We start from the raw sequence: 22913 nt of genomic DNA, 5'->3' as shown, positions 1-22913 counted from the left end.
TTAAGAAAATTAATACAGCATAACTTTCTAACATAACACATATAACATTCATTTTAATATTTGTGAAAAGCCAATCATAAAATACGCATTTTTCATACCAGGCTTGCTCCTCTTGCCAGAGGTCACCTGTGCTTCAGAGCAGCACCAGCTCCCCATTAGAAGCAGCAGTGATATCAGTTGATAAAGTTGATATCAGTTGTGATAAAGGTGTTGTGTGTCAGCGCCACAAACCTGTGCCTGATTTGTTCAAGAATCACAGAATCACAGAATGATGAGGTTGGAAGAGACCTCTAAGATCAGCGAGTCCAATCTATGCCCTAACACCTCAACTAGACTATAGCACCAAGTGCCACGTCCAGTCTTTTTTTAAACACATCCAGAGATGGTGATTCTACCACCTCTCTGGGAAGAGCATTCCAGTACTTTATTATTCTTTCGGTGAGAAACTTTTTCCTAATATCCAACCTATACCATCCCTGGGGTAGCGGGAGACTGTGTCCTCTTGTTCTGTCAGCTGCTGCCTGGTGCAAGAGACCGATCCTCACCTGTGAACAACGTCCCTTTGGGAAGTTGTAGAGAGCAATAAGGTCACCTCTAAGCCTCCTCTTCTCCAGGCCGAACAACCCCAGCTCCCTGAAACGCTCCTCACGGGGTTTGTGTTCCCAGCCCCTCACCAGCCTTGTCGCTTCCTCTGGACGTGCTCAAGCATCTCAACATCCTTCCCAAACGGAGGGGCCAGAACCGGACACAGCACTCCAGATGCGGTCTCACACACGGTGCAATGCAGGACCAGCGTTAAAGCTACCTGGCAAGAGACTAAGAAAGCAGTTTTGGTTCTTTTTCCTTCCTTTGAAAAACGTGAATCAGGCACTGACATTACAGCGCGTGAAGGAAAACCCAACCCGCAGAGAACGAGGCCACAAGGGAGCTCCCGTCCCTTCCCCTCGCCTCCTCCCGCGGCCTGGCGTCCCGGGGCACCGGGGGGACAGCCCCTCTCCCTCACGACGAGCAGCGGGCAGGAGAACACCTGAGGGCGGGCTTGCCTGGCGTCACCCGAGGGGCTCCCGGGCACAGTCCCCTAAGGGCAGCGAGAGGAAAGCCCCGTGAGGCCGGGCTGGGAGCACAAGACCGACTGTCCCGCCACCTCCTCCCGCCAGTGCGCGGGGGGCGCGGAGCCGCTGGGCCGGGCAGCGCCCGCCCCCCGCGCCTCAGGACTCCCCGCCCCATCCGCCCCCGCGCCGCCGCCCCGCCCTACGGCTCCGCCCCGCCGCCGCGCGCGGGGCATTCTGGGTACTGCAGTCCAGAGACTAGGTCCCGCTGCCTGGTGGCGCGGGGTGGAAACTACATCTCCCGGCGTGCCGCGCGGCGCGGCCTCCCCCGCCGCCGCGCCGTGTTGTTGCGCCCGGCCCGCCGCCGCGCCTGGTGTCGCGGGGCAGCCCGGGGCGGCGGCGGCTCCGTGCGCCAGGGCCGGCATGGCGCTCCCCACGGCGGCGCGGCGCTGCCCGTAGGTGCGGCGGCGCCCGGGGCCGGGCGGGCCTGCGCGGGGCGGCGATGAGCCTCAGAGGGACTGTGAGGGTGCCGGGCGGGGCGCGCCGAGTAGCCCATGATGGCGAGGGGAACGCGGGAGGGGGAGATCTCTGAGGTGTGAGGCGGGACGAGGTGTCCGTGACGGGAGTGGGGGTAGAGGGCAGCTGTGGGGCCGCACCGTGACGGGGGTTGCTGGGATCGGGGGCCCTGGAGAGGGCCGGGCCGAGGGGCCGGGCTGGGTCGGGCTCAGCTGTTGTTGGGGTGCAGGGAAGGGCCGCTGGGCAGAACAGAACCGGGGAGCGGCCGGGGAGGTGCAGGGCTGGTGCTCCCTGGAGAGAGGAAGGTGTGAGGCGCAGGGCTGATGCTCCCTGGAGAGAGGAAGGTGTGAGGTGCAGGGCTGATGCTGCCTGGAGAGAGGAAGGTGTGAGGTGCAGGGCTGGTGCTCCCTGGAGAGAGGAAGGTGTGAGGTGCAGCGCTGGTGCTCCCTGGAAAGGAAGGTGTGAGGTGCAGGGCTGGTGCTCCCTGGAGAGAGGAGGCTGTGAGGTGCAGGGCTGGTGCTCCCTGGAGAGAGGAAGGTGTGAGGTGCAGGGCTGGTGCTCCCTGGAGAGAGGAAGGTGTGAGGTGCAGCGCTGGTGTTCCCTGGAGAGGAAGGTGTGAGGTGCAGCGCTGGTGCTCCCTGGAAAGGAAGGTGTGAGGTGAAGGGCTGGTGCTCCCTGGAGAGAGGAAGGTGTGAGGTGCAGCGCTGGTGCTCCCTGGAGAGGAAGGTGTGAGGTGCAGCGCTGGTGCTCCCTGGAGAGGAAGGTGTGTGCTGAGCAGCTGAGCTTTGCCAGTGGCTGTAGCGGGGACAGTGGGAGCAGAGGAGTGCTGTCAGTGAGGGGATTGCTGAGGAGGAGCAGGAGGAAAGGAGTGTTTGAGGATGATGCTGGGAAAGATGCTGGGAGTGGTGGTGAGGCAAAAGTACTGTGGGGTTAGCTGTAATACTGGGGAGTGTGCTGAGGTGATGGCAGGGAAAATGGAGCCGGGGACTTGGTCAGTGTGTAACATTAGAGTGCGGTTCCTTGACACATCTGGAAGGCATTTCTGTAAAGAATTGAGAAATGCAGAGTGCAAGGAGGGCCTAGCATACTTAGAACATGTTGGCAGCTTCAAGGAGCACTTCAGATCAAGGAGAGAAAAAAGATGCCAGTAACTCTTCAGGGGAATGAGCCAGCTTCCAAGAACCTCACTTGAGAGCTGTATATTCTTGCTTGTCACAGTTGACCAGTGGAGAAATCATCACTTTCCTGCTGTGCTGCAACATCCTAATCCTCCCTGATTTTGCAAAAAACCCCATCCTGTAGGCATGGCTCACCTGAGAGAATTTGCTAGCCAGGTAAGTGGTGATTAAGAGTTTGTTTTAAAACGCTCTTCAAGGTTTTACATAATGGTGTTTGCTCTTGATACAAGGGTTTTAAACAAATAACCAGAAAATCACTTTTTGCCACTCTTTATCTCTGTTGCACAGGTCTCAGCTTACTCCTGTTAGCTGACTGACCTGTTTCTGACTCTGTATCTGGTGTTGGGCTGATAATGATGTGTTGCCAGCCATACAGAAAGTGAATTCTTCACCCACTATGGAGCCTTTCTCTGGGATTAAGTGTGTTCTTTTTAGAGAGACAGGAGCACTGGCTTTCTGAATATTTTTGAAGGGGAAGTCTGGAAATGAGAGCAGAAAAACTGTGCATGCTGGCCCTGCCAGACATACCTTTTTAAAGTGTTCATGCCATTAGTCTCAGAAAAATGGTGCTTGTAGCCTTGCTGCATAAGAGGCAGTGATATTTGATACTGGGTCATAACTCTTCCTAGAGATCTCAGCCTCCATGGATGTGGTTAAATGCTGCTGTTGGGATGACATTTTCACAAGAGGAGTGTGGAAAGATGATGCCAGGATTTGGGACTGAAAGCTAAACCACATTAACAGTATTGGCTTGCATCTTCTTCCCTCTGAATTTGGTTGTGAGGTGTGTTTGATTATTGGCAGATGTCAATACTGAGCACAGGTCTTCTTAAACCATGTTTTGGGGTATTACTCTCTTCTGCTCCTAGGTGTAGAATTACTAAAAGCTTTAGTGGTTTGAGCTAATGCTTTCTCTGAACCTTTACTGATATAAAATTGATTTGCAGTGCACCTTAGTTTGCATGCTGTCTTTCACATCAACTGTGGAATTAAATGTAAATATAATGCCTGGCTGAGTCACTGTACAGGGAGAGAAAGGGAAGGATACTGTCTGATTAGGGCTGAAAACAGTTGTGTAGCTGCAGAGGAGGTTGCTCTGAAGCTTTTTTTGTACACAGCATTCACTCTTGAAGCTTATCAGCATTCTAGTGGTTTCAGCTCTGAATTTATTATGGAAATGTTAGGCATTCTCAGACCCTGTCATCCCATGACTGTCTGGTCTTGGAATAGAAAACCAATCTGTGTTGTCCATTCCTCCAGTCTTTTCAGGAATCCCTGGTGTAACTTGCTGGGAGGGCAGTAGGAACTGGCCTGAAGTTTTCTCTGCTGGGATTTAGGGAGCAGTGGAAGGTGCTGTGAAAATCAAGAGACTAAGGCTTGCATTGGGCTGTCAGAGGCTTGACTTGTTTTTGCCCATCAGCACCAGAACTGAGAAGCAGAGTTACCTTAAGCCACTTCCCGGGCTGCTCTGCTTCTGTGCTGCCATTTCCCTGCCTCAGCTGGTTGTCTCCTCTCTTTCCTTGGCTCTCTTGTGCTCTCAACGTGCAGCACTGCAGGCCTCTGGTCCTGGTCTGAAGCTCTATCTGCCAGGGGATGTATTTGTGTCAGTTACTATGTTTAAAGCTCTGATTTGACCTCTGTTTCTAGATTTGTTGTTCCTTACCTGACCTTGGAGGAGCCATTTAGGTTTTTTTGGCTACATAATGCTTTGTCTCCTGAAGCAAAAGAATACTGTCTGTGAAGAGAGTTGGGAGTTTCAGACAAACAGTGTTTCAAAGTGTTGAACGCAAACTTCCCTCTTTTCTATACTCCAGAAATTCAAAACAGTCCCAGGCTTTAGCAGTTGCAGAGTGCTATGCACAGATTTCATACAGGCAGGGAAGCTTTCAAATGGTTCAAGATATGAAGCTGGTTTCACCAAAGAGACTGTTGGTAGCCCAGAGGTGAGTGTTCATCGTGCTGGGTGGGAAGTTGGGGAGCAGAGGAGGCCATGAGGGAAAGAGAGGAGCAGATGAAAAAGGAGAGAGGAGCAAAACCAACTTCCTTCTTCCACTCTGTTTGGCAGAGCAAAATTTTGTTTGTTTGTTTGTTTGTTTGGCTGGTTGGAAAGTGCTCCAGTCAGAAATAACTCTACGTGTGGCTGTGGTTCCACATAAACCCTTTGAAGTTGCCACCTTCCTGGTCAGCTTCAGCTCATAAAGTACTGTGGCCTTGGCAATCTTCTGTTACAGAGCTCTCCCACACGAACAGTGATTCCAATTCCAACCTGCACCAGATTAAGGAGTTCTCATTTCCAAAAGAGTTTAAGCACCCTCAGTGTTTTTTGCAACAAATGCAGGCGTGATTCTTGCTCTTGAATATTTTGAAAGTAAGATCCAGCTGGACACGACCCGGAGAGAAGATCTTCAGCTGGTTCAAATGGTGTTTGCTTCTGTTCCCAATGTGCAGCTTATCTTTTCAGGCAGTAGCTTTGAAATGAGGGCAGATACTTACCCTTCTTCTCTAGTACTTATCCGCATCTTCTCAAAGACTGTGGCTATCATGTCTCAGCTGGAGGTGGCAGAGCTGCCAAAACCATTCTTTCCCCATGAAGCAGCTGGTGTTACTGCCGGGCTTGTCTCACAACACACTGCAATTCCTGATAGCTGATGGCTGCAGCGAGTTGGTCTGTTTTAAAACATGGTATCATCAGTCAGGATGGCAAACACTCCCACACCTGTCAGGACAGAGCATCCTTCTTTCCTGTGCTGTGAGATTGGATCCCAGAGGGCAGAAGTGGAGCACATTACCAGGAAATTGTCATCATCCCTCTCATACTTATTCCCTTCCTGCACTTGCAGCTGAGCTGGTGCATTGTGTGCTGTCCCTCCCAGGCCTGCCTGAGCCGTCTCTAGTGCCTGCCTGACTGCTCTCAGTGGAGAGGAACAGCGCGAGGCTTTTTGCTTCAGAGCTGCTGTGTAACAAGCAGTCAGCCAAGGAAAAAGTTACAATGTAGTGATCATCCCTTAATAGCTTCCCATGCAGTAGGAAAACAAGGTGCAGCTGCTGCTGACCTAGAGCTCCATTTTTCAGCTCTGATGGGTTCTGTGAATGTGGAAGAAAAATGGGAAGAACCCACGCTGGTGAGCAGTTGCAAAGGTGACAGGACCGAATAAGCTGCTTTGGGTTATCTGTGCTCATTTGAGCAGGTATAAAGCATTTCATCTGGATTCTGTTGCTTCTACTAATGAAGTTTTCCGGATGTGTTTGTAGCACTGCAATTCCAGAAGATGGATTTCCAGCCATTCCAGGGTGGTTCTCTGACAAGATGACTGGTACTGAGATAAGTCATGTTTAGGAGAGGGAGGGATGGTGCTTGTCACACCTCTCACCATGGTGCTTTGCAGGTGTGTTGGGGAAGGGAAGAGGCTCATAGAGTGCATCCTTCTCTCTCCTGACAGAGCAGTGCAGTTCCATAGCTCTCCATTCCTGGTGGAACTGCATTTGTGCTGCTGTCTGATGAGTGCTGAGGCTTCTATGCCCACAGATCTGAGCATTTTTGTTTGTCAACACAGGTCACTATGTGGTGTCTCAAACTGGATTTTTTTTTAGTTGACAAGGGCTTTTGAACAATGTCCTGCAGACAGGACATCTTAGTTTATTGTGGAAGTTCAGAGCTGCTGAAAATGCCACCTGGCAATTTCTTCTGTGCTGTCCACAATGGTAGTTCACAAGGTGTGCTCTTGAGCACCCATTGACCTGCTTGAATTGGGGACGGGCCTGTTTCCTCCTCCCTGTTTACAGAAAGGGAAGAAATTCATCAGCAAACTGTGCTCCTCCATCAGTGTCTGGTGTGTAACAGTGTAACTGTGGCTGGAATGACCCTGTACCTCTTGGCCTTGTGCTGGTTCCCGGGGTTCTTTTTATTGCTGGGTCTGATTCCTGCAGTTTTGGCCAGTGCATCAAGGGATGTTCATCTTCAGGCCCTCCACAGAGTCAGACTCCTGCCCTGTCACCTGTGAGCCCTAAAGCATTTCCAGGTCAGTATTGGGAAAGTAAATCCAGTACTACAAACAAAGTGTCCTCATGTTTCCGCTCTAGTTGGGAGTGGGCCTGTCTCACCTGCCCATCAGTTACGTGGTTTTCCTGAGTCCCGTGGGCAAAATTTCTTTGTGCTTGTCAGAAGCTTTGTCTCCTTCACCACACCTACCTGAACTCCTTTGTTCTATTGAGAACAGGATAAACCAACATCCCAGTCTGGAAGCTTGTTTACAAAGCTGTCCATGATTACAGAGCCTGCCTCATGAAGTGGTGGCTGTTCCAAAGCTGCCTGCCACAGCCAGTGCTCTTATGTTTGATGTCTTGATCTGGAGAAATCAGTCCTGATTCTCTGATGTGCCCTAGCAAGCTGAGGGGGGAGCAGTTGCTTTCGCCTTGCTGTTTCTTCCCTCATGGAAAAGTTACATGGGAGGGGAGGAATGTTTTCTTGAGGTTTTGCTTCCCTGCAGTATTCATGTGGGTAGTGTTTCTTTTCTGAGCTGAGCAGGTGCTTCTAGGAGATGATCCGCTTTCTCTCCCTTCTCCCTGATGTGTGGGAGTGGCTGATATGTTGATAGGCATTTTTAGGATGCAGTGGGTCACTGTGCACAGTAATGTCTGGGGCACTTTCTTGCCCCTTCCTCCAAGCTGGTCAACAGCTGGAAACTGTTCCTGGTCTGTAGTGAGCCTGGACTAGTCAGACTGTTCTCCCTGCCAGTGGTCATCATTCTCATGTTGTCCCCTAAAATTTCTCAAGCTCAAATCCTCTTCCCCTCACCTCCCTCTCTCCAGTCTCTGCCATGCATCTCCAGTTCTTATCTCTGAACATCCCTTCTGGTCTGTTTCCAGTGCATTTGTTCAAAGTACAGCCTGTCTGGGTGTTGCTATGGATGCAAAAGGATATTTGGTTATCCTTCTGTATCTTGGGCTGGAGTTTGTGTGGAAATCCTGTTGAGTGAGCTGCCTGTAAAATTCACCTGGGCCTGGCTTACAGCAATGCACAGAAGGCAAACAACCTGTGATGACAGACTGGCTTAATCATTAAGCAGCACCTTGGGCTGCTCAATGATGGCCTGCTGCTAGAATATGGTGTGAGATGGAAAAATGCAGCCTCTGTGTTCTCTGATAAAATCTGCCAGCTCAAGGCCCTTGTGAGAGAGCACTCTCACTGGGTGATGTGTTGAAGGTAAGACTGAGAAGTTCTGGGTGTGGAAAATTCCTTCTAATGGCTTGGCTGCTTCCTAAGGTCAGGCCATATTTTCCAGGGTTTTTTTCGAACTATTGAAAAAAAAAAGGCAGAAAAAACTAACCACAAAGAGCATTTTAGTAGCATGAAGGACCTCCTGGTGTGCAGGTGGACTGAATTAAATAGCATGAGAAAATAACTGTGATTTATTCCCTTTCTTACCCATACTCGCCTTAATAAAAAATTACCCGTGCAGCTGCTGTTAAAAAGTCAGTATTTCTCTGTTAGTAACTGCCTAGTTGATGTGCTTATCTAATGAAGGAGATGCTATTTGCCTTTGCATTTGAGGGTGCCAGCTAGAGAAGAGGCTGGTACAGAAAAGCAGGTCAGGAAGATGGAGTGTCCATTCTGCTCTCCTGCCTCCTCCTTGCTGCTGAACTTCCAAAAGATGTGAGGCTCCATCTGCAGAACATCTGAGGAGAGCTGGGCTGGGAGCTGCCTGGAAATCAGGCTGCAGCAGAGAGGACAGTAAATGTGATTTCATATTACTGTAGCATTTCACCCACCCTCCAGACAAGTAGGGAAGGGTGCAGATCTTTCTAATCATTTCAGTCTTTGAGTGGATGAAGGCTAACTAGGGAAACATTTTTATGGCCTCTTGCTTATGCCCATTTTCTCATCAGATCTCCAAGAGAAAGCTGGTTCTGGTACCCCTTGCTGGTCTGTATTGAAGTGTGAACAGATGCTTGCTCGTGGAGCTGCTTTGGCACCAGTTGGTGCCTGCAGTTGAGCAGCCCTGTCCCAATGGAGCTGACACTTTCCATAGTGATATTTGCTGGCATTCTCATGCTGGGCTTCCCTCCTTTTCCTCCCCTACTGAGATCTGCAGGATTGGAAAGTCTGTGGAAAAGGTTTCTTCAGTTCTAATCTTGGATCTATTCTGTGCTAAGTTTCCATGACTGTTTAAGATATGTGAGTTCCAGGTGAATTTATCGTGGTAGTAGGTGCACAGATACAGAGATGAGCTGTATGGGTATGTGTAGTGCTCTGCAGCCCAGGAACTTAATGGAATTTTCATATCTCTGCTTCATGGTTCAGCACTCCAGGGTGGATCCTGAGGAGCTGTTCACCAAGCTGGAGCGGATCGGCAAGGGATCCTTTGGTGAAGTGTACAAAGGCATCGACAACCGCAGCAAGGAAGTGGTTGCTATCAAGATCATTGATCTGGAGGAGGCTGAGGATGAGATCGAGGACATTCAGCAGGAGATCACAGTGCTTAGCCAGTGTGACAGTCCCTACATCACCCGGTACTATGGCTCCTACTTGAAGGTAGGACAAACCGTGGTGGTTCCTTGCCAGTAGTTTGGGAATGGGAAGGGCTGTTCTGTGGATGGTGGCACATGGCACTGCAAAGTGACGTGTGAGTGGCAGCAGGAACAGTTCTGGCTCGCACACTGGGCTTTAAGGCACTTGCTCGGCAGGTGGAAATGAGGTGCCCTGTACTTCGTGGTACCAAGAGCAGGGCACTTCACTGGAGAGCAAGTTATTTGTTGGTGACTGAACTTTCCCTGGTCTGACAGTTCTGGAAAGGAAGTTGATGGAATACTTTTCCAGAATAACACAGTCTTAAGGCAGTACCCCTGAGGGATTTATTCCTCTGAAAAAAAGAGGAGGTTGAAACTGCTTCATCAGAAATGGTGAAAAGAATATGAACTGAGTCTCTGGAAGGTTACTAATACTGCTTCCATTGAGAGCAGGTTTAGGAATCCCTAGTGGAGGTAGTGTTGATCAGAAGTGGCCCATGCATGCTGGCTGCTGGAGATGAATGTAACAGTGGCACTGCAGCAAACAGTTCCTGAGCTCTTTGGGTCCTGAATATTCCTCCTCTATTTTTCAATGGCCGTAATGCATTTTCTCAGCCTTCTGCTGTAGTTTCATGGACCTGCTGCTTATCTTCTGTTGGGACCCTGTAACCTCAGCATGGAATCTGTTCTCTGAGGAGTAAGAGTGTCTTGCTGATTGTACCCTTTGTGCTGGCAGCTCTGTTAATGAGATCAAAAGCTGCAATGCTCCCCTGCCATTGCCAAGAAGGATTTATGCTGGATGAGCTGTTGGAGAAATGTTAAAGGGCTCCAGCCTGGGAATAAGCTTATCTGTGAGCTGGACAGTCTGGTACCTGTAGGGGCACTTGCCCATGTAAAACTGCAGACTGAGAGTTAGAACTGTGCTGGAGGCAGGTAATGCTGTGTCAGCAGAAAATAGGGAGCTTGGGGCTCCTTCCTTAAGCCCCTGAGAGCTGCAGTGTGCAGCATCTCTTGGATTGTGTACAGGACTGCTCTTGTGTCTTGTTGCCTCATGGGTGTCTCACTTTTCTGTCTGCTTTTATTACTGTCATGGCTCTTGATTTGTGCTCTTGCTTGCAGGGCACTAAGCTGTGGATAATCATGGAGTACCTGGGAGGAGGTTCAGCCCTGGATTTGGTGAGTAAGTGGCAAGTTCTGGACTATGAAAAATACTGACTGAAGACTTGGTTTGTGAAATGCCCATAAGCCAGACACTCACTCACCACACTCCATCATTTTGGCAGCCCTGTGCCCAAGGGGTAAGCAGTGCAGGACAGACATGTTGGTTATGCTTATCCCAGGACTGAGGGAATGTTTCATGGAGTTCCCAGCACTGTTGTCCAGCGTGCTGTGCTGCTGTATGATGGAAAGAGCCAGTGAAGTGAAAAGTGAGCACAGCCAGTTGGTTTTGAGCAGTGCAAATCTGTACTTCACCTAGTCAGAGTCATGATATTGCTCAGTGCTTGCACAGCTCAGTAAAGACATGGTCTGTGATTAAGTTACCCCAAATTTTGAGAGAATACAAATGCAGAATTTACCCACAGGCAAAGGTCCACTGCACTGTATTCTGTCACAGAATTTTTCTCTTCTCTTTAGGACAATAATGCCCTTTTTTCCAGAGAGGTAACTAATGATGTGGGGAAAACTGCTGGGGCTACAGTGACTTGGAGGAAGGTGTAGAGGAGGGCTGTCATCAGCAGAAGTTATCTGGGTGTCAGAACCTCAGTTGTTGCACTGAGAAGGCAGGACTTGGTTAGAGGAGAACTGATGGAAAGGAGAAGAGCTTTGATACAGTACTCCACAGCCTGAGGGTTGATATCTCAGAGGCTGAAATTCAGTACTTGCATGCTGGCAGAGAGACCTGTGCAAGAGAAACTGTTAAAATGTTCTGTTGGCCAGTGTATTTTCAGGCCAAAGTGAGAAATGAACTGCTGTTTGTTTGGGAAACCTTTAACAGACTGATAGACTAGCAGAAAATCCCCCAAAGTTTTTCCATTGAATGCTGCCAGGTGCAAACACCAGCATTCTGCTTGTAGCACCTAAATCAGGTGTGCAAGAAGGTGCTTCCTGCTGAGTACCACCTGCTTGGCCAAGGTTTCCAAGTAACAAACTGAGAGCCTGGAAAATCCAAAGCATCAGTCAGTCTCTTTTAAGTCACCTTTCTGCCTTTTGTCAGCTGAAGCCAGGACCACTGGAGGAGACTTATATAGCTACTATCCTGAGAGAAATCCTAAAGGGTTTGGATTATTTACATTCAGAGAGGAAGATCCACAGAGACATCAAAGGTAAGATTGGAGAGCTCAGCTCCCTTTCTTGTAATGGATGTTAGTAACATAATATTCAGACGTATTTTATTCACCATGATCTGCAAGGTTTCAAAGACTGTTTTTCAGTGCTGCTTTTCTGGTTGGGTTGCTGTTTTCTGAATCTGATGCTTGTCACTGTATTACAACTCAGGCTTTTCATGTCTTTAGGGTTTAGAGTAACAGTGAGGACCTGTAGCTCTCCTCTGGCACTTGGAGTTTGGACAAGTCAGGGAGCTGAAGTGGAAGAGCAATGAAAGGCATGCTCAGATATTAGCTGACTTGTGTCTGGACATTTGCTTTTCTGCTGGACCCCCAAGGGTGTGTGTGCTGGTTATTGTGGCTGGAGCTCACAGCAGGAGTGAGCTGTCCTCACGCAGGGTTCACAGCCCTAGAAAATCAGGGCAGCTTGTGTCAGCTTATCCTGCTGCTGTTTTTTATAGTAACTGGCCACGTGTAGTGTCGAGAGCTGGCCTCTCAAAGAGCAGTGTCCCAGCAAGCCCAGAGCATCAAAGCACTGCAGGAGGATGGAGGGACAGTGCTGTGGAGCTGGGCCTGATGCTCACTGCTCTGACCCACTGCAGGAGGGGTGTGAGCAGGCAGAGCACAGAAACCTCATGCAGGGAGGTTGGGAGAAAAGATTTTGTTGTGTATGTGAGACTGCATGTTTCTAGCGCTGCAAGATGTGTAGGAGTGGTGGGGAAGTGCTGAAAGTTGTTAGGTAGGGTCTCAGAATGAAACCCCTATTCCCAAACTTGCACAATGTTACGGTCTTATGGGTGAGTGGGAACTAGTACAAGAGCAGGCCTTGAGCTCTTTAGAAGGATGTGCTGTTTAACCTGTGCTGAATGCCATTCTGGAGGAAAAATCAAGAGCATTAGGGACTGTTACCCTCCCTTCTCTGTGTGGCCAGGAGTCACATCTAACTGATGGTGTGGCCCTTCACATCTACTCCCTGCAAGCAGTATTCCTTAGCAATATTCCACTTCTCATCCAACAACGTGCATGAGCTTGTTCCATGTTACCCAGTGGAGTTCAAAGCATGAGAATGGGTCTGAGGCTGGAAATCCAGGCTGAGGGTTATCTCTGAGGTGAAGGAGGATCCATCCCACAGGAGGGCTCTGCTCAGTATTCAGTTCTGTGTGGGCTGGAGGTGATTCAGAGGCCAGCAGACTTAATTGCTTATTTGTGCATACAGCTGCCAATGTGCTGCTCTCAGAACAAGGAGATGTGAAACTGGCTGACTTTGGGGTGGCTGGACAGCTGACAGACACCCAAATCAAGAGAAACACCTTTGTGGGAACTCCATTCTGGATGGCACCAGAGGTCATCAAACAGTCTGCTTATGACTTCAAGGTGAGCTGGGAGCAGCAGGATTGCTGCTTGGAGCTACTATACATGAGGTGGTGCTAGGACAGAAGCAGGGGTTGGAAGTGCTGCTTACTGCAGGAATTATTCTTTTCTGTTATGATACAGAGTCTGCTGGAGAAGTTTGAGTATTAGACATGAAATGCCCCCTCTGATTTATGTAATTAGCTGTCCTAAAACTGTGCATTCATGTTGTAGAATTGTTCCTTGCTGTTCTGTGTTCTTCTCTTTTCCAGGCAGATATCTGGTCCCTTGGGATTACAGCCATTGAACTAGCAAAGGGAGAGCCTCCAAATTCTGACTTGCATCCTATGAGGGTTCTCTTCTTGATCCCCAAAAACAACCCTCCAACACTTGAGGGTCACCACAGCAAGCCCTTCAAGGAGTTTGTGGAAGCCTGCCTCAATAAGGATCCTAGATTTGTGAGTATTGCTGCCCACCTGTGAATTTGGGTAAAGGCCAGCAGAGGTCAAAAATGCCTTCAACAGGAAGGAAAGTTCCAGAATCACAGAGAGAGAGAATTGCTGAGCTTACAGGATGGACATGTGAGCCTGGTGGGACTTCCTCATGAGGGGACATGGAGGGGCGAGCACTGATCACTTCTCTGATGACCAGCAGTGGGACATAAGGGGATGGCATGAGGCTGTGTCAGGGGAGGTTTCGGTTGGATATTAGGAAAAGCTTTTCCCCCAGAGGGTGGTTGGGCACTGGAATAAGCTCCTAAGGGCAGTGGTCATGGCCTCAAGGCTTCCAACAGTTCAAGGAGTATTTGGATAACACTCTCAGGGACTTTGTTGGGGATTGGAGGCTGTCCTGTGCAGGGCCAGGAGTTGGATTTGATGATCCTTGTGTATCCCTTCCAGCTCAGCATATTCTGTGGTTCCAGTAGAAGTCAGTGAGTGTGTGTTTAGTGTGTGTTTAGTGTGCAGAGATGGTTAGATGTGACATGCTTTTCTTACCTGCTCCAGAGGCCGACAGCTAAGGAATTGCTAAAGCACAAGTTCATCACACGCTACACCAAGAAAACCTCGTTCCTCATGGAGCTGATCGATCGGTTCAAACGCTGGAAGTCAGAGGGCCACGGAGAGGATTCCAGTTCTGGTGACTCCGATATGTACGTCCATGTTTTGCATGGAGGGATGCCCCTGCTTGCCCCAGGGCAGCCTACTGCAAACAGCTCAGGTCTTTTTCCCACCTGAGGTCTTACCTTGGAGCTTTGTGGGAGCGAGTGAGTGCTGCCTGAAGAGGCAGGCTGTTACCTTCTGTTCAGTGGGACTCTGTTCTGGTCCTAACCTGTGGAGCCTCTTTGCTGAGTGTAAGGAATCAGAGTACTGGCACAAAACATTTAGTCTGTGTGTAACCAGTAGAACAAGGCTCTTATTGCCTGTATTTCATGTACCCTTCATTAACTACAAGAGCTCCAGGCTTTAGTAACTGTGGCAAGGGCTGTGTTGGTGTATATGTGTACTCAGGGGTAAATCTTTGCACTGCCATGCAGGACAGTCAAGTTATGGGCCTTGGGTGGGGAAAGGGCACTTCATTGTCAGAATGGTGTCACAGAGCTGCTCTTCACCTGTGGCAGCACTCAAGTGAGCAAGCACTCGGGGAAATTGGCTTATGCCATTTAAGTCTAGTCCCTTGCATTGTGAGCTTGGGTTGTCTTGAAATTCTCCTATATTTAACTAGCACTAGAAACTTCTTCAAGCTGGCTGGATCAGAGAGGTGATGTGGTGATTTGGAAACATGATGAGTTCTTAGATCAGATCTCTTTGGTGCTGTGTAGGTGTAGTAGAGACTGAAGTGGTTTCTCTTCAGAATTTTTTTTGGGATAGGGAAAAGCCTGAAGGCCTGCAGCAATATGGCTGTCAGGTGGGGAGAACTTGTGATTCTGGGGAAGTGTGGGCAAACCCCCAGTGTATGGAGCTGAGTCTTGACTTTCCCCTTTTCATGTGCAGTGATGGAGATGCAGAGGATGGAGACCAGGGTCCAATCTGGACATTCCCACCAACCATTCGCCCCAATTCCTTGAGCAAGCTGCACAAAGGAATGGCTCTTCATGGTTCCCAGAAGGTCTGTGTGCTGTCTGGTCTTTCTGAAGTGGACTGAACTAGCATGAGCTTTTGGGTGTCTTGGGGAAGCCACCAGGCACCTGTCTTCTGTCTGAAATTTGCTTCAGTCTGGCACCAAGGGCTGGTGCTCCAGAGCTGCCTCTCCGCATCGTCAGGGTACTGTGATTTGTGGCTTTCCCAAGATCTGGCGATGAGATTGCTGTGGAGGTGCTGTGAATTCACCAAAGGCTGAGTACTTCATGTGCCCTTGCACAGCTTTTGCCTTGCTTATAACTTCTCCTGTTGCTTTCCAGCCCACTGAGCCCATCAAGAGGCAACCACGGTCACAGTGTCTCTCCACACTTGTTCATCCAGTTTTTGGGGAGGTGAGTAGAAACTTCTTGGTGTCCCTGTGGGTTGGAGATGAAGAGATACCTGACATAGATAAATGGGAAGGATTTGGAGAAGGGAGGTGTAGAGAGGCTAAGGGACTCTGAAGCGTTTGTACCAGTTCAGAGGGCTAGATCATATGTGGGGAAAGTGAGTGTGTCCCTGGCGTGTTCTCCTGAAAACACTTGTGTTTGGAAGAAAGGCATTACCCTTCTGGTAATCTGTTTTCTGGTGAGGATCTGATAGAGGAGTATCTATCTCTGACCTGCATCTTAGGCTTGCTGGTGCCTGGGCAGCTCCAGACTGATGTCCATGGCTGAAGTGCAGCTCCTGTTAGAGCAGATAGGTACTTGATCTGCCTGTCACTGTGCATGTCCATGGCAGAGTTAATGAGGGGAAGGTAGGTGAGTTAGAGCAGGAGTTGGCTTTGCTGGGTGCTAGACCATTTCTTGATCTGTACAGACTGCTATTGGCAGAATGCCAAGACCTAGGAGCTCCCTGCCACCTAGCTTCTGGAAGGCAGGCAGAGAAAATCTGTTTAGAAAACTGACCCAGTTCCCCTGCCTTGTGGTCTGGATGGGGATGTGGAGTTGGAGTAAGAGCTGCCATTAATGACAGGATAGTGTCTATCAGCAGAGAGGTGACAGCTCACCTTTCCAGCTGGGGGATGTTGTCAGGGAAGAGGAGGATAATCATAAGGGGGCTGCTGGCTATGAGCTCTGGTTGCTCTTTCCAGCAGAAGGGTAGGAAAGGAGATTATGCTTTAGAAGAAATCAATTAGATGCTGCATGTCAGGGTTCTGTTCTTGAGATGCTGGTGACAGACACCCTTTCTCTGGTCCTGAGGAGTTCCTCTTCTGGATCCTGATGACATGGTACAGCAGAGAGCTGTGCTTTTTCCAGGAGTAGTTTCTGGACTTTTCTCAGGTCTGCTGCTGTGTGGAAGGAGGGTTTGCTGCATGGCAGGCACTGGAGGTCATTCTGAAAAGCAGGCTCTTGAGACCACTCTGCTTTGGAATTGGGAGTTTATCTAACCAGCCCCTCTGTGCTCCACAGACCTTGACTTTCAGAGGTCAGAGCATGAGGCCACTGACCTGGCTCTTGTAGACCTAGAGCTAGGAGATGAAACCACATGAAAACCATGTTGGTTTGTGATGCAGTTTGTTTGTGCAGCACAACCGCTGATGTCTAGGTCTCTATTCAGAGACTCTCCTGGGGCAGAGTGCTCAGGGCTGTGACTGTAAATGCATTTTGTGCTTTTCCTTACTCACCTTGCTGCACCAGTTCCAGACAGGAAGTGGCTTCTTGGACATTTCATTTCTGCTGGCTTGATTCTCTTGCCCCAGTTTTTTGATCCCCCTTGCCTTTGATTAGACTTTTGCTGGCTCTGAAGATCTTACCGAGCAAAATTAGGAGCAGGAAGGGTTCTGGGCAGTCTTGGAAAAATCCTGGGTCTTGTTTGAAGTAGAGGGGCCTTGAAAGAAGACTTCTCCAGGTTGGAAATCTGCTTTGCTGCTGGTTGCATGTGTTATTCTTTGCTATTGGTAGGAAAGTAGAACTGAAAACTTTGTCCTCCTCACTGTTGTATGATTGCATCTTAAACCAGGTAGGCTTGATCCCCTCTTTCCCTGAAGGGGCTGAAGCTGGGCTTTGTGAATGGAACTCTGACCGAGATGTTCTTTGTAATCATTCATCTGCCTTCCCTGCATGTGTGATATTGGGTGTTAACACTGAAAACAGCTCCCGAGGAGTCATTAACAGGTGTGGACAGCTGCAAATCTGGAAGCATTGTGGAGCAGGGAGGTAAAATGACTTTTGGGCCTGGTGAGGTTGAGCTCAGTGCAGTGCTCTAACTCCTGCAAGCCTCCAGAGAGCTCTTCTGCAGTGGGAAGAGACAGCACACGCTGCTCCCATCACAGGCTGCTGGGCAAGCTGAAGTTCAGGGGCTTGGCATCAAAGGCTGATGATAAACTGCCTCCTTACCTCCAGGAGAGACAGACCCTGTGCTTATTCTGAGTCAGGCGGCCTTTGGTAGGTACACATCAAATCCTTGGCTATAGCATCACAACTCTTTTTGACCTAAGAAGTCTGTATCCTTGATGAGTAACTGAGTTGCCCTCCATGCCCCTGCCACTTCTGGCTGAGCAGGAGTGTGTGTGGGTTGTTCCCACAGCTCTGTGCTAGGGAACAGCTGCCCCACTGAGGAGGCAGTGGCCCTTTTTGGCTGGGAACTCTTTGTTCCCAGCAGGGGACTTGGTGCACAGGAATGGCTGCAGCTGGGGATTAGCATTCACATTGTTCTGCTTTCTGAGAAAAGGTGAGCTCCAACAACAGGGAAGGCTGATCCTAGAATTGAGGCAAAGACCTGCAAGGCTTATGTAAAGCCCTTTAATCAGCAGGGCCTAATGGGAGCTTACTTGACCTGGACCAGATGTTGCTTGTTCAGCAGGATGCTTGATTGTTGTTCAGCTCCTTGTGTGATGGTGCCCTGGGGAAGGGGCTGTCATATCAGCAGCCTGTGTGAAGAAGGTGGGGAACTGCTGCTGGGGTGGAAATGTGGGATTTCCAGCAGCAGACTCCTTCAGGCTCAGCACCAGTGGCCTGTCAGGCATTCCCTCTCCACAGAGCTGTGGCTATTTCAAGTTAACAACTGGGAACATGTGCAGGTAGAGGCCTAGTCAGAGTGCAGTGACCATGAGAGCTGTGAACTGGTGAGGGAGTGCTGTGTGTGGAGGTCTTGGCGTGTGGACTTTCTTCCCCTGCCCCCTGGGTAAAGCTGTCATAGAGAGGAGTGCTGGAGGCCAAGGGGCTCAGGATCCCTGTTGTGGCAGTTGTCTGCCTTGGCCTTCCAGTCACTAGAAGCAACTCATGACCTTTTTGTGGTTGTTAAAAGTGGTGGTAACTAACTCCTGGCACTGGGTATATTCTGCCCAACCTGCCTGTGAGCCTGTGTGTGTGTCTGGGTGCTGGGCTGTCATTAGCAGCAAAGGTGATTGCACTGCTTCAGATACACCTGGAGCTGTTTGTGCTGTTACAAGTTTTCAGGGCTGTTGATCCGTTCCTTACAACATTTAGTTAGTTTAAGAATACATCCTATTAGGTAAGGGCTTTGATTGCCATGAGTACCTGGAGGCAAATTTGAACCCCAGACATTGGACTTCTACCTTATTGACCTACAAATGAGCTCTTTTTGGTTTGTTTAAGTGGAATGTGGGTGCCCTCCTACACCCTGGTGGAGTCATAATAAGAGGGAAAGGGCCTTAATGTCAGTGCTGCGCTTCTTGACCTGTGCTTTCTGCACCAAAATGAGGACCTAATGCCCTGTTTCTGGGTTGCAGCTCAAAGATAAGCACAAGCAGACTGGAGGCAACGTGGGAGCCATGGAGGAGCTGGAGAATGCCTTCAGCTTGGCCGAGGAGTCCTGCCCAGGCATCTCTGACAAACTGATAGCACACATGGTGGAGCGGGTCCAAAGGTGAGGGAGTGCCCTGAGGCTGAACTGGGGTGGAGCTGGCACCAAACCGCGTGGCTCCTGTGCTCACAGCTGTGCAAAGTCCACACAGACAAAAGTACCTTCCTAGCTCTCTGTGGCACTTGTAACTGCTTTCATTTAATGGCAACAGTTCTTTTGCCTCGGAAGCCTTTCCTCACTCTGGACAGGTTTCTCTAGTGTAGGTGTATGTTGTAGGGCACAGAAAGATGCTGCTGCTCCCCTTCATTTTGCACATATATCTACGTGCACATGGTGTCCTGCTGGTCCCTTTACCCAGGCTGCAAGGACTATGCAAAATCTCATTGGGATTGCTTCTGGGATAGAAAGTTTCTGTTAATAAATACCTGTTTCATTGCAAGGAATGTGTTTTAAAGCACTACGTGCAGCTAGTCACTGCTTGCCCACCTTTAAGTACACACAAAAGTGTACTTTTCCTGACAAGAATTATTTATTAAACCAGTGAAGGAATGTAGTCTGGTAGAATTTAGTTCTTTGCTGGGTCAAACTTTGGCTCCATTGCTGACACCAAGTCCAGTCACATCCATGTGTTGCAGATACCAACACAGCTAACCTGGTGGCAGATTTATCAGGCTTTATTTAACATGAATTTGGCTTTTCTCTCCTTCACAGCAGGCTATCCTAAATCTCACCCTTTTTTTGCCATGAGAGAAACTTAACATTTGGCTCCTCCCTGGTTAGCAGGCTGGAAGTGTTTTACCATACCAAAAGAAGCTGTTCTGTGCTCTGGCTGCCCCTATAAACACAACCCAAACTATACAGTCTTTACACCCTCAAACTTAGGCTTTCTAAGCATTTCTTTCTGATGGGTTAATGTTTGTGCCTTGTAACTCAAACACCTGTTGAATAGAAGAGAATCTTTAAGGTTGGAAAAGATGGCCAAGATTGAATCCAGGCTTTGACTGATCCCCACTGTGGCAACTAGACCAGCAGGTTGACTGGTAGTCAGGTAGAGTGAGCAGGAGCTGCCCGTAGATATGTGTGGTGACTGCAAACAGGTGTTGTTGCAGCATCATTCACTTCTGTCAGCCTAGAAATAACGCTGCTGGACAGGGCAGAAAGACAAGATACTCGTTTTTTGGGGGAGCTTGCAAAACCTCAAAGACCTGCTTGCTTTCTTACCATAAAACGTTAGTGCTGAAAACTTATTAGGTTGAAACTGAATCTTGAAAGCCTGAAGAAGTGTCAAACCACCTTGGCTTTTTGTTAAAAGTGCTGGTTTGGTCTGTCAGGAGTGCAAAAACAGGCAGTGGCACTGGGAGTGGGGACAGAGCCAGGCAGCCTGACCAGCTGTCCCTTGTTAACTCTTCCTTGCAGGTTTTCACACAGTCGGAACCACCTGACCTCTGCCCGCTGACACTCACCTTCCCTGCTGCTGCTGTCAGGGGGGAAGGATTTTTTCCAGCTTCATAAGAACTACATCTCTAATCCAGACCACCATCTGTTGGATGTGACATTGTGATGGACCCCAGGACATTTCAGAGCCTTCATGTTAGCCGTGTTTCCATGATGACCCAGGGTGGGGTTTGCAATGCAAGTACAATTTAGACCTTTTGCAGAACCCAAGATGGGTGGTCTAATTGTTTTTACAATGTAATCAATGCAGTTTTTAATTGTTTTCCTACAATGGATGTGTCCATTTTGGCTTGGTTTGATTCACAGCTTGTTTCTGGTAAATGCCTGGCTGCTGGAAAAAGGGAGATTCTCTTCCATTGGTAGATGTTTCACAGGCAAGTCTGATGGGTTTAGTCTCCTGCCCTTCCTAAAGAAGTGTTTGTGAGCAGTCTTGTGTGAGTTCAGGGATGTTGGGAAGCTCTCCAGGTGTTTAGGGCCTCGGGGAGAGTCAGAGCAGCTCTCCAGTTGTTCTGGAGGATCACTTCAAGCCCTTCACACACAAGTAACAACTCTTTCCAGTGCTGCAGCAGCTGAGCTGATACACGGTTGCTCTTTCCCAGCCTGTCATTTCATAGGAGGATGGGTTTGCTGATTGTTCTTTTTTTGGCTCTGGGACATCATTTTGTATTAGGCCTTAGTTCAGCTACTTCAGGCAGCAGCAGAACTTGCCTTGGGTCTCCAGGGAGCAGGAGGCAAAGGGGTGTATTTGCTGTGGGAGCTGCTGGAGTTCCTGTCCCTGGTGCTCCTGGCAGCCAGGCAGGCTGGGCCTGTCAGTGCTGGTCTGAGCTGGGCAGGCCCACAGGGGGAAGAAGGTTTAAAAAGGGGAGGGGGGAACACAACAGCTGCAGGGCTTTGGTTCAGGGGGCACAGGGACGCTACAGAGCAGTTTCTGCTGCAAGATCCTGTGCTCTAGAGGAAGACATAAGCTGGATGCTCACAGTTTGTGGTAGGGCTGGGGCTTCCCAAAAGCTGCTCTAGGCCTCCCTCTTCTTCTCAGCCTTCCCTTTGTTGCTCGTCCTTCAGCCTGGGATCCAGACTCGCTGCAGCCAGGGCTCTGCTCCAGTTGACAGGCTGGGGTGGTGGTTGGTAGCACAGATAGTTCAGCATCTGCTGCTGTCTTGGCTGCTTAAGGTATCCCAGCAGAGCCATCCCCAGGAGCTTTGCTTTCTGTATCACACTAGTTTATAAAACAAATCTTTAATTCAGGTAAGCACATGGATCTTAAATGTACATTTTAAAGGTCTAGAAAAATAGACTTAGGAGAATAACCCCTGAGAGCTGGTTGCTTAGAGAGCTGCTCTGTAACTGAGAAGAGATTCCCATGAAATCAGCAAGAGCTCAGTTACCCAGATCTTTCTGTCTGGGTGTTTGTATGTGGGTGACATGGCTTACCCCAGAGCCACTGAGAACAAAGGCTGGAGCTGTTCAACATTTTTTTAATGACAGGCCACTTGGTTAGAAACAAGGCTTGATTTTTGGTACTTAGATTCAGACCTGCAGATTTGAAGTGCTGGGCTGCAAGTAGCTCAGGGGGACCACACGTTCCCTGATCCTGGTGTATGGTGTTCTTTACCTTATGACTATCCTTTATCTATCCTGCTGGATAAAGCCAGGCTCAGCAACACTATGAACTTGTACAGTAGAGAAGAGGTGCTGCTGTTGGCTCTCTGATGCAGAGCAGTGTTCTGTGGTGAGAGCCAGCTCAGAGCTTGCAGTTAGGAAGAACAGAACAAACCCACTTTTCCCTCAGGAGGAGAAGTTAATGTATAGCCAGGAGGCTTGGAGAGGGGGAAGGCAGAGGCTGCAGGCCAGCACAAGGGCCCCTGCTGCTTTTAAAGTTGCTGTTCACAGCAGTAGCAAACGGTGTTGAAAAGGTACCTGTGTCGTTCCTCGCATGCTCTGCAGTGTAATGAGGAAACTTTCTGAAGGAAACAATCCCCACCCCCTTCGCCCAGTATCCAAAGCAACAATGGGTTTAGTTTTCAAAAACATTGAAAGGGATCTGCCACTTTCAATAAAACAACAAAACAAATGAGGCTGGTGTAACTGTGTTATTGGGGGAAAAGGATTGGTTCCAGCTGCTTTTCTCTGCATTCTTCTTGGTCTTCCCCCCACATCTTCCTCATCCATCTGTAACAGAGATCCCAGAGCCAGATCCTGTGCTGTGTGTGCAAGGATAACACCTGCAGGCATGTCAGTCTTTGCTGGCACTCCAGGAAGCCCCCACTCTTGGCAGAGCTATACCCCTGCACTGGAGCACACTGCACTGCAGGTTTTGGCTGGAGTTTGTTCATTATCTGCAGTCTTTAGCCTCAGGGTCGACTGGCACCAGGGCATCTCTGCCTTCCTCTTGGGCCCAAGTGGGGCAGGGGGTGCCCAGGGAGGTGGTGGAGTCTCCATCTTCAGGGATAATCCAGTACACAGATGTGGCCCTGCATGAGCAGGGGCTGAGCCTGTGTGACCTCAGTGAGACACTGAACACCTTGGAGGTACCACTTTAATTGTGTTTAAACCCTTGTGACTGTCCTTCCCCAGGCAGGAACAGAGGTGAAGGCCACAGCTGAGGCTGCGACCACCTCTGCAGTGCTCCTCATCGTTTTTCCCTTGGAG

At 49.4% G+C, this 22913-nt stretch overlaps 1 protein-coding gene across 3 annotated transcripts; it reads left to right on the top strand.

The window, feature by feature from the left end:
- Positions 1-1365: 1365 nt before the first annotated feature.
- STK25 (serine/threonine kinase 25) lies at positions 1366-22338 on the top strand. Of its 3 annotated transcripts, none has more exons than XM_038145347.1 (12): positions 1366-1508; positions 2784-2899; positions 9045-9275; positions 10370-10426; positions 11466-11574; positions 12791-12948; positions 13197-13382; positions 13929-14074; positions 14916-15030; positions 15323-15394; positions 18736-18872; positions 20226-22338. In XM_038145347.1, exons 2-12 carry the CDS (start codon positions 2870-2872, stop codon positions 20263-20265), a joined length of 1281 nt encoding a protein of 426 aa, XP_038001275.1. In that variant the 5' UTR covers positions 1366-1508; positions 2784-2869; the 3' UTR covers positions 20266-22338. The 3 variants fall into 3 exon arrangements, with proteins under 3 accessions (XP_038001275.1, XP_038001276.1, XP_038001277.1); XM_038145348.1 differs by having other exon boundaries at positions 1369-1504; XM_038145349.1 differs by lacking the exon at positions 1366-1508 and adding an exon at positions 1515-1642.
- The last annotated feature ends 575 nt before the right edge of the window (positions 22339-22913 follow it).

The sequence above is a fragment of the Motacilla alba genome, chromosome 9, assembly GCF_015832195.1.
Source record: "Motacilla alba alba isolate MOTALB_02 chromosome 9, Motacilla_alba_V1.0_pri, whole genome shotgun sequence".
Classification (NCBI taxonomy): domain Eukaryota; kingdom Metazoa; phylum Chordata; class Aves; order Passeriformes; family Motacillidae; genus Motacilla; species Motacilla alba.
This window is presented reverse-complemented; position numbering and strand designations above follow the sequence as displayed.